This window comes from Scomber japonicus, chromosome 10, assembly GCF_027409825.1.
Source record: "Scomber japonicus isolate fScoJap1 chromosome 10, fScoJap1.pri, whole genome shotgun sequence".
Lineage (NCBI taxonomy): Eukaryota > Metazoa > Chordata > Actinopteri > Scombriformes > Scombridae > Scomber > Scomber japonicus.
Window position 1 is genome coordinate 30,474,414 of NC_070587.1, and position 14,552 is coordinate 30,488,965.

The following is a 14,552-nucleotide window of genomic DNA, read 5'->3' on the forward strand; positions in this document are numbered from 1 at the left end:
AGTGATCACGGGTGAAGAAGAAAGAAAATGCAAAAAAGTATGCATAAAATGTAGAAGGGAACTTAAGTTTGTATAGACTCAGTTTGGTTTCCTCTGCAGCTACATGATGGGGTAGCAGGGGACCTGAGCGATGCCACACTGGTTGTTCTTGTTGCGTGACATTTTGACGTAGCCTGCTTCTCCATAACCAGTTCCCCAGCTGGATGAAAAGCAGGAAAAGAATATGAGTAAAGGGAAAAATCAAAGTTTACATCAATAAACACAACAAAGTCATCGAGAAAAGGGTCATAATGCATAATGATGTTCTCTAGCAGAACATGAGAGAAATTTGTTTATTGCATTAAACTCAATTGTATTCTGGGAACTGGTTATGTTTTTAATGTAATAATTGATGGGAAATTAAATTCCTTCTTCTCTTTTATGCAGAAATCATTTTGTGGCTTAGCCCAACTTTGCAGTCTGTGTTAATCATTGCTTTAAATACAAGTAGTTGAAGAATTTAGAATCAATGCCACCACGACACTCATGTCAGCAAAACACTCAAAATCTGAACAAAAATAACTCTTGTCCTGACCTCAGTGTTTCACTTTCTCTTTGTCCTCCAACAAAGCCAGAGTGCTAAAGATCATATGGGGCGAGGAACATACAGGACCCAGCTATCTTGTCCATGTGGGCCCCAGAAGGGTTACATTTGGGCTGCAAATATGGGTCCCAAGCGGGTTTGTCCACAGTTTCCGCGGTGTCCACACCTGTGTTTGTCCATATGGGCTTCAAGTGGGTTCTGACTGTGTTTCAGGTGGGGCCAAAATGGGTGAGACCCATGTGTTTGCCCATATGGGGTCTAAGTGGGATCAGAATGGACCTTAAATAGGGCCCACTGATCCAGCCCACATGGGCTTCACATGTGGGGCCCATGTTTCTGAAACAATATGGGGCCCATACAGTTTACCTTGTTCATGCCCATGCCCGCTTAGCCCATGTACATCCCTTATGGGGCTCATACAGTCAGCCAAAGTGGGCTTCACGTTACTGAAACTATGTGAGACCTGCAAAATTTGCCCAGTTCAAGCAACATGTGGGGCTCACATGGGCATGCTGGCTGGGAAGCTATATGGACTGAGTTTATATTGTGTGTACTGTGTATATTCCTACCTGTTCTTCACCAGCCAGTAGTCTTTTCCGTTCTCTGTGCCGTAGCCCACAACTACGACCCCATGGTTCAGCTCTTGTGTGCACATCGGGTTGTCGTACACTCCTGAAATGACATCGTCATCACATTTATGTATTTTTTCTTTTAGAATGGAATAGAAAGCTTTATCCTTATTATATATTGCGTTTAGCCTTTATATAAATCTCAAGGGGATCATATCATATATAAATATTATATTAATGAGATTACAGGTGCCACTCCATTTGTGCTTTAAAAACACATAATATAATAGATATAGTATATAATAGCATAACGTGGATGGTATTGCATATGAATAAAATAAAGCGGTCAAGAGTATTGCACAGTTAAACATGTAAAGACATGTTTATGCCAAGATTTCTTGAATTCTTACTCAATTTTGTATGAATTTAGCTATATTCTGATTTTGATTCAGATGTTTTATCTAAACTTGTATTGATATCATTACTGGGATCAATATACTGTAGCCAATAAATCCCTCAGTTATCCAGCTGTAACCTTAACAATTACACCGGTCCTTCTCATGAGAGTTTTAACAACTTGAGCATTTCATATACTGTAGGTAAATATTATTAAGACGTAATGTCATTTTTTTTCCTCTGTAGAAAAGATTATAATATGTAATTGTAACCTGTTAGTTAAAAAGTTAAACTCTTTCTGTGACTTTTTGCTCCCACTCCTCTAAAAATAATAATAAATAGATCGTAGAGAAGATAGTTGATCTGTAACTCCTCAGCTTGATGTAAATAAAGATGAGAGCCTGTGCAGCTGATGATGATGTGTGAACATACCACTCTTGTAAAATTTAAATTCTTCTGGATTTGCGTCAATCGCAACTGCAATGGGTCCGATGGTGAAGACTGCCAGTTCCATCACATTCTCGTTCCCTTGAGGCAGGCAGTTGTACTCATAGCATGTTGCAACATTGTTGTTGGAGTTGTGGTGGCATTGTCCTTCCTGAAATAAGAGGACAAACTGTTTTTATAGTAGAGAGTTCTGCTAAAACTTTATGCTCATTTTTAGCGTGAACAAGTAGGAATCCAGCGCAAACTCAAGTTTACAGTTAAATTCCTGTATGAGATAACAACGTGGGTGTACAACAGCAACAAGAAATTACGTCCGACCCTTCAGGCTGTAGACAACAACACTTTTCTCACTTGTCTGTGTCTGTCTCTTTGGAGCAACAATAAATGAATCGGAGCGGACAACATATTTGTCCTCCAGGCTTCATCTGGTTCACAGTTTGTGTTTTTGTGGAGGAGGAAGGCATTTCTGAGAGGATCCAACAGACTGTCCAGTCTCACGGAGGTGTTGTGGCTCAAAATCAACCAAAAAATAAATAAAAACTTTTTTGCCGACTCTGTCTTTTATATGTTGTATGGCAATGATACTGCCCTGGGTATGAAGCCTCAGACTCGATACCATTGTACTTGATGTAATTGAAGGCTTCTGTATAGAAGCCACCGTTGCAGCCGTGGTTGCCGTATTGAGTTGCACAGTCCACCAGGTTTTGGGGGCTGAGGTCTACCAGCTTCCCTTTTTTCAAGGCCAACTGACCCTCCAGGGCACCGACAGCAGTGAAGGCCCAGCAGGAACCACAAGAACCCTGGATTTAAATGACTGTTGTTACTGTAATATCATGGACACAATGCGTCACACTCCCAGTATGAATCCCAAAGTGTTGTTTCTGCTGCTGCATTCAGTTGAAGATATTGTAAATGCTTTATGCTTCACTTTATACATTCCCACATTTAGAAACTCATGGTAAGTTTGTATAGAGAGGTTAAAGGGCTCCAATAACTCTTTTGGTGGATGTGGTGTTGATGACGACTTCTTCTATGAACAAACTGAGTCGAGAAAAGTGGAACAGGAAGAATTGTGTGTGTGTCTGACAGAGGTCAGAAGTTCTTTGCTTCATTTTTTAAACAGAGGTCAGTAGTGGAGGCTGTTATGATAATATATCAAAGATAGTTAGTAATTATGAAAATCATCGAAAATATTAATAAGAATTAATAATAATGATGCACCACCCTGGAAAACAGGGAAAAAATAGCCAATTGGTTTCTTCTTAAATATACTCAGCTGTCTGGAATTTGGATCTAGCATAACAATGGGTCTTTTGATGTGCTGTGTGCATCACACCTGTGAGCAGTGAGTCTGTCTCTTTCCTACACTCACTGAAATTCAACCTGCTGATGAATTCAGGGTAGCCAGGTTATAGGCTCTGTGCTAGGGAAAAAATACACAACTCTACACAAGGGTCTTCCATTGTGGACTCTGGAACGAAAGGTTAGATTGGCTTGGTGATGGTGTAGGTCACCTTGTAGTGTAGCCTGGGCAGCACACTAACCTAACAAAATGTGGTGACAAATGCAGGTTTACTTGAGTACCTCTGCTCACCCAAAATTTGAACACGTACTAACTGAGATGCAGGGCAGTAACAGTCAGAGAGTTGTTGTTTTATGCTATGCCCGGTATGTTATCAAGTCCACAGAAAGAGAAAGATGCTTTGTGCAGTGCTGCTTCTAAGCTGGCAAATCCATAGTTTAGTCAGGCTGAGAAGAGTTTGTCTCTAAAGCTAAATGGTGGCTTTGTTGTTGGACTTCCGTGTTGGTCATAGATTGGCCATAACAAACACCATGTTCAAGCAAAGGGTGTTCATAACTGTACATGGAACTAACACACATATCCCTGGCAGTGGTCACTGAGGTAGTTAAACAGCTCCTCAGTGGCAAGGCGCCGGGGCAGATGAGATTCGCCCTGAGATGCTGAAGGCTCTGGACATTGTGGGGTTGTCATGGTTGATGCGCCTCTTCAGTGTTGCATGGTGGTCAGAGACAGTGTCCATGAACTGGAAGACAGGGATGATGGTCCCCATTTTTTAAAAGGGTGTGTTCCAACTATCAGGGGATCACACTACACAGCCTCCCTTGGAAAGCCTATGCTAGGGTGCTGGTATGCAATTTGCTGTTGTGGAAAATCTCCCCATCAGAGATAAGAATGCACTGTCAAAGATTGTGACGGTGGCCAGCAAGATAGTGGGAGTGGAGTTTAGCAGCTGTTAAACAAAGCAATTAACATTTATCAAGACAAATGCATGGAGAGTATATGCTTTTACCATCTGGCAGGTGCTTCAGCACTCCCATAGCTTTTAAACAGTGGTACAAAAATTCCTTTATCCCTCTTTCCATCCAAGCACTGAACACACTTTACAGCCCCCCGGCTTGGAAGTATTTATTCGTATTTATTAGTTTTTTCTTTTATAAATTCATGTTTTTAACTGCAATTAATACATTTTGTTGTTGTGTTTAATCTGTTGTGTGGTCTGTGTTGTTTTTTCTGTATTCCTGCTGCAAACTAAGTGCCCTTTGGGGACAAAGAATAAAATTAATCTGAATCTGAACAGACAAGCCTGAAGCTGCTTCAGTAAAATCAGATCTTTACCTCCACTGCATCAACGGCACAGACCACAGATCTGATATTTACTGAAATGCCAACATTGGCCTAATCACATAACTGATATATATCGATCCAAACCTGTCGTGTATCACTGTGACTGAGACTCAGCAAGGAGGATGTTTGCTGCTTAAAATCTTTATTATAGATTCAGAAATCAAATGTGAAGAAAAAAAAGAAAAATGCAAAAAATGTATACATAAAAACTGAACTTTCAAAAAGATTCAATTTTGTTTCCTCTGCAGCTACATGATGGGGTAGCAGGCATATTTAGCGATGCCACACTGGTCGTCCTTGTTGCGTGACATCCGGATGTAGCCCTCTTCTCCATAACCAGTTCCCCAGCTGGATGAAAGGCAGAAAAAGGGAAGAAGAGTATGATTAAAGGGACACCAAGGTTTACATTTATAAACACATTAAGTCTTATGATCATTGGTAGTAACAGGTACATTTCCTCAAGTACCGTACTTAAGTACAATTTTAAGGTACTGCACTTCATGTACTGTTGCAGTACTAAAACTGGGGAAGGAACATATGAGTGGACTCAGTTTATATAGTGTGTACTGTGTATATGCCTACCTGTTCTTCACCAGCCAGTAGTCTTGTCCGTTCTCTGTGCCGTAGCCCACAACTAGCACCGCATGGTTAATAACATCAGTGCAGTTCGGTTCATCGTACACTCCTGAAATGACATCATCATATTAATTTTTTTTTCTTTTCAAGACATATGCCAAGATTTACTGAATTTCTTTCAATTTTATATGAATTTAGCTACATTCAGATTTTGAATTCAATGTTTTACCTAAACTTGTATTATTATCATTATTGTGTTCAGCATACTGCAGCAAATAAGTTACTGTCATCCAAATGCAACCTTTATAATTCCACCTGTCCTACTCAAGAGAGTTTTAACAACTTGAGCATTTCGAATAGGTAAATATTATTAAGGTGTAATGCTGTGTTTGTATTTTTTCCTCACTTGAAAAGATTATAATAATGTTATTATATTATGTAATTGTAACCTGGTTCCTCCACAAACACACATACATTATTCATAAATAAATGTAAAAACAAAAACAAAACGTGACTCTTGAACTCTTCAGCTTCACAGAAATAAAGTTGAGATGATGATGTATGAATGTACCACTCTTGTAGAACTGAAATGAGGACTGCCCTGCATCAATCGCCACTGAAATGGGTCCGATGGTGGCAACTGCCTGTTTCAGTTCCTCCTCGTCCCCCTCAGGCAGGAAGATATAATCAGAGCAGTTGGCAGCACTGTTCATGGGGTTGTGGAGGCACTCTTCATCCTGAAATAAGATGATGAACTGAGTTTAAAACTGAGAATTTAAAATGGATGCTATTAAAGAAAGCTGTTCAGGACCCCCTCAACAGGACCCCTGTTTAATTTCGGACTCAGTCTTCAGATTTAACAATTTCAGTACAATTTAAGCTTGGTGTTTTGTTAGTCATGTTTATTTATTAGGAACAATTATGAAATTATTAAGTATGTTGTTTATATGTATGTTGTACCATTAGGACAGTAAAAATATCAGAGAAAGATGCTTTAAGTGGAAGGGAAGCAGCAAAACAACACACTGTTTGATACAAAAATGAAATGAAGATACAACAGTGGTGAGCCAAGACCCAAGAAACAAACAGGCTCAATACTTTTCAGCTCAGTGTTAAAGGAAAATCAAAAATTAACCTCAGTCTTATTCTCATAATTGTGGCTATTTTAATCAATGGGTCACAATAATTTTGAATTCACTGCCTCAATTATTGAAACATCTACAATCTATGAATATGCTAATATTTCAGTTCATTTCAAAAGTTTATACTATATACTTTAACAATTAGACACATATCCTACTTCAGTGAAAAGTCAGAGCACAAAATCTGGTTCCTATCTTCCCATCTGGTCGTGATGTCGCCAAATAATGCTTAAACTCAAATGTACAGAGTGCAAACTGAGCAGATAAACTGAAAATTCAGAAAACCAAATATGGAACAGGCTGCACACAATCCTGCTTAATGGGTTAAACTGTTTGATACATTTTTGACCAGCAGGATTTAACCAGTTACTTACACTTCCTTCGTAGGGGTATGAAGCCTCAGACTCGATGCCCTCGTCCATGACATACCGGAAGGCTCTGCTCATGAAGCCACCGTTGCAGCCGTGGTTGCCGTATTCCCATGAACAGTCCACCAGGTTTTGGGGGCTGAGGTCAACCAGCTTCCCTGTTGTCTTGGCTAACTGACCCTCCAGGGCGCCGACAGAACTGAAGGCCCAACAGGAGCCACATTGACCCTGGATTTAAATGACTGTTGTTACTGTAATATCATGGACAGTTCAACAATATTTAAAGTTCTTCACTAACGAAACTGAGCATTAAGTATGTTTTACTCATAGACTGTATATATAATGGACGTAACAGCCGTAACATCACCCATTGGTTTGTGGACTGCTGCTTTGAGGCCAATAGTATCGGATCTGAGCAGTACCATCTTGAAAATTTGAGGTGAAAAAAAGAACATGGATTCGACTTATATGGGCATCTGGAGGAGCAAGAGGGCGGAGGGGAGGAGGTTGCGAGGGCTGGATCTCGAGGAAATTGCACGCCTACCTACCACAGTCTAACTATAACCAACAAGTTCACAGCTATTTCCATACAGTCTATCTGTCTGCCCTCTTGAACCTGTGAATCAGTCAACCTGTCAATCACGACGTAGCCACGCCCTAATGCATACCCTGCTTTATCGTCACATATAAAATCAGGGAGGCCAAAATTTCACAAATGATTATACTGCATTGAAGAAGGCTTTAAACTAGTGATTGAGACCATAAACACATTTTGAAAACGTTTACTGATGTTAGAAATCAAGTGAGAAGTTGGTGAATTCTCCATTGACTTGTATAGAGACAGAAGTCCTTTTGAACACAAAAGTCCCTTCTGCTGAGGGAAACTGTGTGTGTGTGTGTGTGTGTGTGTGTGTGTGTGTGTGTGTGTGTGTGTGTGTGTGTGTGTGTGTGTGTGTTTTACCTGATCCTTGACACTGGTGACATAGTCCTTCTCTCTCCAGTCTATGGTATCTGGTACATGAGCACCTGTGTTGCCCAGAAAAGAGGATGGCGCCCTCTTGAGGTCAGTGGGAGGAGTGAGCCCACCAAAGAACTGCTGGATCTCTGTTGGTGTCTACAAGAAAGTTGTTAACAAATGATTAATTCCTTTTATATTCTCTCTCTTCTCCTGATGGATCACACTTTCTAGACTCAAATATTAATTGATTAATCAAAAAAACTGAAATATATTAGTATTATTATTATATGTAATATTTAATTAGAATTGTTTTTAATGAGGATTTCTTAATTCTGGGAAATAACCATAGTTCATGATAAAAAATGCAGGGCCGGTGTGTGTTCATATGCAGTGCGTTGAGCTAAAATGAAACCAGAAGTTCCTCTTTGTATAATGTGCTATATATATATTTAACTGACTTCATATACGAGAGGAGCTTATAGGCGTCAGGTGATGACTGATTTATGGAACTTGGTCACATATTTATGATGAAGTGAAAGACTTTAGCCATGTGACTGTCCTTGCCTTATGATATGTGTGTTATTATTTTTTATTTGAACTGCTGTGATGTGATTTTGGATTTTCAGATTTTTCTGTTTATTTTTATGCTGAATTTTGAGTTTTTTTCTTTTAACATGTTGGGACCATGTTGGAAATCAGTGTTTTCACTTTAACATGTGATCCCTTGGATGTCTATAATCCACAAATAAATCATATCATATCATATAAGATGTTAAGCTTTTGAGCTCAAACTAGTCACAATGTTTCTGTCTGTATCTGGCTGACCTTTCAACCTTAATAAATCAATACAATTCATTAAACTTTATTTAATCTCTGTATAAAACTGCAGAGTTTCTCACCATGTCTCCCATGAAGTTCATGCCCAGTTCATAGGAGTGAAGCCCCATGGAGGCCTCCAGGTTGTGCATGGTGATGAGCATCAGGTTCTTCTCCCATAATGTCCTACGATGTATATTCTCCACCTCAACACACACACACACAGACACACACAGAATGAGTTTATAGGGTCAAATACTGTGTAAGTAAATGATAAATCTTGCACAGTCAGTCAGACTGTTATGGAAAACATTAAAAAACAAACATTAAAAAAATGTAACTATTTAGCATTAAGTGTTTTTATCTCATACCTGATTGTGGTACGTCTTCCCATGCATCTTCTTCCACAGGTCCCAGTGGCCGTCCAGCTGTTTGCTGTCAAACATGGCTGCTGCCCCAACACATATGGAGACAAGCAGCAGGCTCCCCAACATCAGGCCTGTAAACACACCAAGACACATGGACCACGTGAAAAGACTGGATGTCATCTCACCTTTGACGATATGGCTGCAACATCAGACAAAAGGTTCCTTGAGAATCCTGCTCATCTCAGAGACTGGTGGATTAGTCATAACTTTTAAAATTTGCTTGTGCTTACACCTTGGCATTCAGAAAAAAGAGATGCATAAACCTTATTTTTCTATTAGAAGAATCCCATATAAAGAACACAAAATAACCAAACTTTACTGTCTGACTGTCTTACTTAAAAGCTAACCTGGATACTTTGAAGTTGGGTCAGGGTAACAAAAACCAGAGTGCAATTCAATGTTTTGTATTTTCTGTTGGGTATTCTTGGCAGATAAAGATTTTAATTTCTAGTTTAATTTTTACATTTTTTCTCTCTTGGCAGATGTTTATGAAATAATAGCATAAAGGCTTTGACCATTTCCCATAAAATTGATGCAGATGAGTCTGGAGTGCAGTTAGCAGAAAACAAAATGTCCCACTGTTGCTTTAGGTATAATATAAATGAGGACTCACAGAGCAAAATAGGATTAAGATGTCTGGACAGATGGTCAAATTATGGAGGGTCTTACTATAGTGGCTAACTAAGGAATGATGAGAAAGGGCACATCCTTCATATGTGGGTACAATCTATATGGTATGGATGAGATATCTGAGAAGAGTCTAGAATAATACCCTATGAAATACATTTGAAACATAAATAGATATTAACACATAGTCCCCCAAAGAGAAACCTGCTAATATATATAGGAAATACATGTCTTCCATTTTTATCTGATTTTGTCTGAGTTTTATTGGAGGTGAAATTGAGCTTTTTATGAATTAATGTTGCTACTTCCCTGGAGTTATGGTAAATGGTAAATGGACTGTACTTATATAGCGCCTTTCTAGTCTGTGCGACCACTCAAAGCGCTTTACATGACACGTCATTCACCCTTTCACACACATTCATACACTGATGGCAGGGGCTACCACCCAGGGCGCCAACCTGCTCATCAGGAGGATCTAACCATTCATTCACATTCACACACCGTTGGCACAGCAACGGGAGCAATTAAGTGTCTTGAGCAAGGACACATCGACATGTGGACTGGAGGAGCCCACAGCCGCAGTTAGAGTTATATGAGGAATAAAAGACCTGTCTGATCCCTGCCCTCCTATGTTTTAAGTGTTCAGTGTCAGTGAAATGTGCCCTTTGTAGCATCACTACTGTAGTTAAATGTCTAAAACACAAAACACGTAAGATTGTATTAAAACTGTAAATAAATTGAGGATGAAGGTTCAACTTGCCTTGATCAGTTGGATGCATCATCGCTTCTTTGTTGAATCCACTGCCAGTGTGTTATCCTGGTTTGTATATATCAAGACAATGTCACGTGGTCTGTCACAGTTCTCCCTCTTTGGAAACAGAAAGCTTTGGTAATCACAATAATATACACAATCACAATAATAAATTGTTAATGACAGAACGAAAACTGCATACAGTGCTTTCAGCAAAAAAGAGGAAACGCTGAATGTACACCGCTTTAAAAAAATAGTCATCATAGTATAACACCAAGTTAAACTGAAAGTGACAACAGGTGCAATGTAGAGGCAAAACCAAGACAACCCCTAAAAAGGGAATGGTTTGACACGTGGTGGCCACAGACTACTGCTCTCTTCTTATCCTTCCTGACTGATTCTTCTATAGTTTTGAGTTCTGCTGGTGTCCTTGTCACTGCTGGTAGCATGAGGTGGTACCTGCAGGCCAATCAGATTGTATAGGTAATCCACCTCCTCCAGGATGGCACATCCATACGTGTGGTCACAAGAAGGTTTTCTGCTCCCAGTGCAGTCTGAAGAGCATGGAGAAGATACACTTTTGTTATTTTGTTGTCATGTATGTTTTGTTTTTCTGTGCTTATTATGTATTTGGTGAATATCTGCAGCTGCACCTGGCACTTTTAGCCCACAAATTTCCTTCGGGACAATGAAGTTCATCTAATCATCTAATGTAATTATCTAATCAACCCAGCAACAGAACCGGTATTGGCTTCTTTGTGCAAGGAGGAACAGGAGGAGAATTGGCAAGACCCCCATTCTCTTCACAGATGAGAGCAGGTTCACACTGAACACGTGATAGGTGTGAAAGAGTCTGTTTATGCTGTGGTGATGTTATGCTTCCTGTAACATCATCCAGCATGACCGGTTTGGTGGTGGATCAGTGATGGTCTGGAGAGGTATGTCCTTGGAGGGTCGTATAGACCTCCATGCCATAGCCAATGGTTCCCTGATTGGTGTTAGGTACCGGAATGAAATCCTCAGAGCAATTGTAAAACTTTACTCTGGTGCAGTGGGCCCTGGGTTCCTTCTGGTGAAGGACAATGCCTGTGATGTGGAGTGTGTAGGCAGTTCCTGGATGTTGAAGGCATTGATGCCACTGATTGCCCCTCACCTTCCCCTGACTTAAATCTAATTGAGCATTTTGTATTGGTGCATCAGACGCTGGCAAGTACTGCCACAGACTGACCAGGAGCTCAATGAACCCCCAGGACACCATCCGCCAACTCATTAGGAGTATGTCCAGACATTGTGTGATTTCGAATCCAGCCCTCAATAGGTTGATGATTTGTGTTATGTTATTTTGTTAAAAGATAAAAGATGTAAAGATTTTCAACTTGAATAATTTGTTAATCAACATCCGATGTGTGATTTAAGTGTTTCCTCTGTTTTTTAGAGCAGTGTATAGCCCAAAATGTTAAACCATTCCTTTCACACACTGGATATAACAGATTAATATCCACCAGTTTGAAAAAACTCAAAATGACGACAATGTCCATAGTTTGCACACAAGACAGCTGTTGTATAAGACTGAAACTAAAGTGGTTGACAGTTCCTCACTTGGCTGTCAGTGTGTCACACACAGCTCAAATCACGTTTGAACACACAACAGGAAGGAAACTCATAAGCCTGATCTAGTAAATATTTGAGTGTCATCTAAGTGAATAAGCGGAAATGATGAGATGGAAATTCTCTTTACAAAGCAAACATAGTTTCCTTTTGAACATGCTATTTGTAGTTTACAGATACTGGTCCTGCTGTTGTGCTTGGGAGAACTGGATTACCTGTGCAACCTGATTGGGTCTCAGGTTTCAAGTGGATCTTTAACCAATCAAAACAAAAAGCTCATTAAAAAATTGAAATCACAGGCTGATTCATCAATTTCATCACAACAACTTGTGATGTGACTCAGTAGTGTGTTTGGCCCCCGTGTGCCTGTATGCACTCCCGTCAACACCTGGGCATGCTCCTGATGAGTTGGTGGATGCTGTCCTGAGGCCTGTACTACGAAGCTGGATTAACCTATCCAGGATCTTTCTCCGTTACCTGGGTTGACTTAACCAGATCTTCGCAGTCCAGGATAAGCGGTACTACGAAGCTGGTTATCAACTCGGTAAATCAACCCAGGGTTTTCCAATCTGGATCTCTGCGCGTTCACATAAAGGGGAGGTGTTTGCAGCGTCTGACCAATCACAAACATGCAGAAACCCTGCAGAGCAGCCTACTTTACCATGGAGGAGCAGACAATTATTCTTCATAAATATGAAGAATTCAAACATCATCCAGGCCAAAAGCAACTCTGATGCTGCAGCAAAAGCCAGGAAGGAATGCTGGCAGAAAATTGCCGACTCTGTTAATGTGTAAATTCACGAGATCATACAATATTAATTTATCAGACAATATAAACGGACAGCACTCTGATCACACAATGCCACTTTATTACGGCACAGACGTTTGGGGCAGATCGCTTCCTCAGTGCCCTTCCTTTCATAAGAGACATTAAGTTAATTTAATATTCAACATTCAAAATACAAACCTATTATGCGCTTCAACCATTTGAGTGAATGATTTCAAACCAACTGTATAACATACAGAATAATATCCCTCATGTGCCTCAAGGCTTATTTTACAAATATATATTTTCGTCAATTTTTTACAATTACAATAAATAAATACAGTTATTATGCTCCCTGACACTTTGATCTCAGGATGTCAAACCTACAGAATAATATCCCCCACGTGCCTCAATGATTATTTTTTAAATATATATTTTGGCCAATTAAAAAATTGCATCCATCCCTAAAAGCTCATTCTCTCCTAAGCGCTCCTCTCGCGATCCGCGTGTTGACAGGATCTTTTAAGAATGGGCAGGTCATTTTCTAAGAGAACTGATTGGTCAGGAGGTGGTGCTTTTATACTCATTGATCTCTTATCCAGAACATAACCTGCTCCGGAGCAGGTTAGCCGTTCAGCATAAGTTACCATGGTCATTTACCCCGGTAAGAAGTGAACCAGCTTCGTAGTACGGAAAACCCAGGGTTAACCCTGAAGTTACCTCGATAAGAGAAAATCCAGCTTCGTAGTACAGGCCTCTGGTGGTGTCGGATGCACCGATACATAATGTCCCATAGGTGCTCAATTGGATTTAAACCAGGGGAATGTGAGGGACAGCCAGTGAGATTAATGCCTTTGACATCCAATAACATCCAGTAACAGCTCCAGTAACACACTGCCCACAACACCAGTGTATGGTCTGACATCAGGACTTCATCCCGATACCTAACAGCAGTCAGGGTACTGTTGGCTATGACATGGAGGTCTGTGTGACCCTCTAAGGATATGCCTTCCCAGACCATTATTGACCCACCACCAAACCAATTATGCTGGATGATCTTACATGCACCATTATGTTCACAATGGTGTCTCAAGACTCTTTCTCACCTGTAACATTTGCTCAGTGTGAACCTGCTCTCATCTGTGAAGAGAACAGGCGTTTTAACTTTTTTTTTTCTTTCCTCGTTTTCTCCATTTTTACTGTGTTCTGTTCAGTTTCACTACATGTAATAACGGGCTAGTACCAGTAGGTGGCAACATAGCGGCTGCTGCATAATGCTCAAGAAGAAGAAGATGTTTCAGGCAGAAAACGCCACAACCTATGGGAATATGTAGACTACAAACCAGTAGTAGACACAATTAAAGGTGTAGTAAACTATAATAATCCAATACATTTTGCGTCAAAATCATCAAATCTCTCCTCACTATCCGCTAGCTGTCCCTTCTAAGTTCGCGAAAAAAAAGTCCAGTCTCAATACACAGCCTGAATCTGAGACTCAGCAGATAAATATGTAGCTCGGAGCGAGCCAACACAACAATGCTCCAGGCAATCAGAGACAGGGAGCGTTTATGTGCGGTCATGGTCAGACAGAGGGGGGAGGGGAGGTTACGTAGTGACGCAGTCGGAGAGAGAAACGTCTGGTACAAACATAGTGGAGAAGGAGAGTTGACCAAGAAACATCCAGAGAGGAGAAAGTTAGACGAACAAAACATTTGAAAGAAGGACTTTGACCAGACAAGGACTTGCAAACACATCAGTGTGGTTTTCTAATTGCGGAGGGACCGACGGAGACCGGCGGAGGGACGGAAGGAGACCCGGCAGAAGGACAGACGGAGACCGGGCGGAGGATCGGAGAGTGAAGGCAGTCGCT

At 40.5% G+C, this 14,552-nt stretch overlaps 2 protein-coding genes across 3 annotated transcripts; both read right to left on the reverse strand.

The window, feature by feature from the left end:
* Positions 1-99: 99 nt before the first annotated feature.
* Positions 100-4,067, reverse strand: LOC128366893 (cathepsin S-like). Its single transcript, XM_053327657.1, has 5 exons — positions 3,930-4,067; positions 2,578-2,795; positions 1,981-2,150; positions 1,153-1,255; positions 100-199 (listed from the first exon to the last, which is right to left on the reverse strand). Exons 1-5 carry the CDS (start codon positions 4,065-4,067, stop codon positions 100-102), a joined length of 729 nt encoding a protein of 242 aa, XP_053183632.1.
* An 823-nt stretch (positions 4,068-4,890) lies between these two features.
* Positions 4,891-10,336, reverse strand: LOC128365729 (procathepsin L-like). Of its 2 annotated transcripts, XM_053326293.1 has the most exons (8): positions 10,318-10,336; positions 8,874-9,001; positions 8,586-8,708; positions 7,690-7,842; positions 6,735-6,956; positions 5,790-5,955; positions 5,225-5,327; positions 4,891-4,990 (listed from the first exon to the last, which is right to left on the reverse strand). In XM_053326293.1, the coding sequence occupies exons 1-8, from the start codon at positions 10,334-10,336 to the stop codon at positions 4,891-4,893; spliced, it is 1,014 nt and encodes a 337-aa protein (XP_053182268.1). The 2 variants fall into 2 exon arrangements, with proteins under 2 accessions (XP_053182268.1, XP_053182267.1); XM_053326292.1 differs by lacking the exon at positions 10,318-10,336 and having other exon boundaries at positions 8,874-9,023.
* Between the last annotated feature and the right edge of the window lie 4,216 nt (positions 10,337-14,552).

Excerpts from the sequence above, each read along its gene's own strand:
- LOC128366893 (XM_053327657.1), bottom strand. The coding sequence starts at position 4,067 with ATGGGGACCATCATCCCTGTCTTCCAGTTCATGGACACTGTCTCTGAC. Across the intron at positions 2,151-2,577 it reads GCTTCATACCCAGGGCAGTA|TCAGGAAGGACAATGCCACC; the intron begins TCATTGCCATAC and ends TGTCCTCTTATT. Across the intron at positions 200-1,152 it reads TACTGGCTGGTGAAGAACAG|CTGGGGAACTGGTTATGGAG; the intron begins GTAGGAATATAC and ends CTTTTCATCCAG.
- LOC128365729 (XM_053326292.1), bottom strand. The coding sequence starts at position 9,023 with ATGTGTCTTGGTGTGTTTACAGGCCTGATGTTGGGGAGCCTGCTGCTT. Across the intron at positions 5,956-6,734 it reads CATACCCCTACGAAGGAAGT|GATGAAGAGTGCCTCCACAA; the intron begins GTAAGTAACTGG and ends ATCTTATTTCAG. Across the intron at positions 5,328-5,789 it reads ATTTCAGTTCTACAAGAGTG|GAGTGTACGATGAACCGAAC; the intron begins GTACATTCATAC and ends ATGTCATTTCAG.